Source organism: Nanorana parkeri, unplaced genomic scaffold (genome assembly GCF_000935625.1).
Source record: "Nanorana parkeri isolate BGI_ZX_2015 unplaced genomic scaffold, ASM93562v1 scaffold123, whole genome shotgun sequence".
Taxonomy (NCBI): Eukaryota; Metazoa; Chordata; class Amphibia; order Anura; family Dicroglossidae; genus Nanorana; species Nanorana parkeri.
The window spans coordinates 1714333-1715186 of NW_017306391.1; the positions used below are offsets into that span (position 1 = coordinate 1714333).

Consider the following 854-nt stretch of genomic DNA (forward strand, 5'->3'; position numbering starts at 1 on the left):
CCCCTGTAAACCTACAACACCCCCCCCCCCCCCCCTTTCCAATATGACTCAGTATCTCTACGTCTCATCTTCCACCCAAGGCAATGTACACATACTGTAGATAAGAAAAAGCTTGTATGTATGCATGTTTTTGTAATGTGGTATTAACATTTAAGTAAAACACTTAAGAGTATGTTACATTTAAAAGCACGAATGGTAGCACATTTCATTGTATAATCACACTGAGGTTGAAGAGTATTTAAAAATTGCCTACCTCTTGCAAATATGAGTTTTCATAATATATTCCTTGTACCATATCTCCTATGGCACTGGATACAAGCTCCACAACCTGAAAACACAAGTTATACAATTAAAACACTGAAGACCAACCTTTTTTTCCCAATTATACTGTATTTTTATGGTTATACCTGAAATAGAGAGGAAAAAATTAAGTTAAAGCAGGATTGTATGCAAAACAGACTCCTGCTCCAAGCTCTCTTACATGATGGACTATAATTTTAATACAAATTTGTGATCTAAACATGAGATTGTAGTCCATCACAGGAGTGAGCTAAGAGCGGTGACTACTTTACAACACACACAGGGACCATGGGGAACAAAAGTAGCCATCCTCCAGAAGGAAGGACAGTGTCAGCACCAATGCAGAGATGAGTTGAGGATCTACAGCTAAATGTTACACAAATAAGATATATTTTTGTTAATAGTTAAGGTAATTGAATGCATTTTTAAGATTTAACTCCTGAGTTTAGTGTCACTTTAACCCTTTCGCTGCCACCGACGTAAGGCTTACGTCAGTGGCTTTCTACCTTCTACTATAAGGCCATGAACTTGCAGTATATCAGAACAGCCCCCCC

The 854-nt window shown here is 37.9% G+C and overlaps 1 protein-coding gene across 1 annotated transcript in view; it reads right to left on the reverse strand.

The window, feature by feature from the left end:
* PDSS2 (prenyl (decaprenyl) diphosphate synthase, subunit 2) overlaps positions 1-854 on the reverse strand; it is a 141740-nt gene that overhangs the window by 21257 nt on the left and 119629 nt on the right. Inside the window, exon 5 of the mRNA XM_018553522.1 lies at positions 254-328. Within this exon, the coding sequence (XP_018409024.1) occupies positions 254-328 (75 nt within the window). The remainder of the gene's footprint in view (positions 1-253; positions 329-854) is intronic.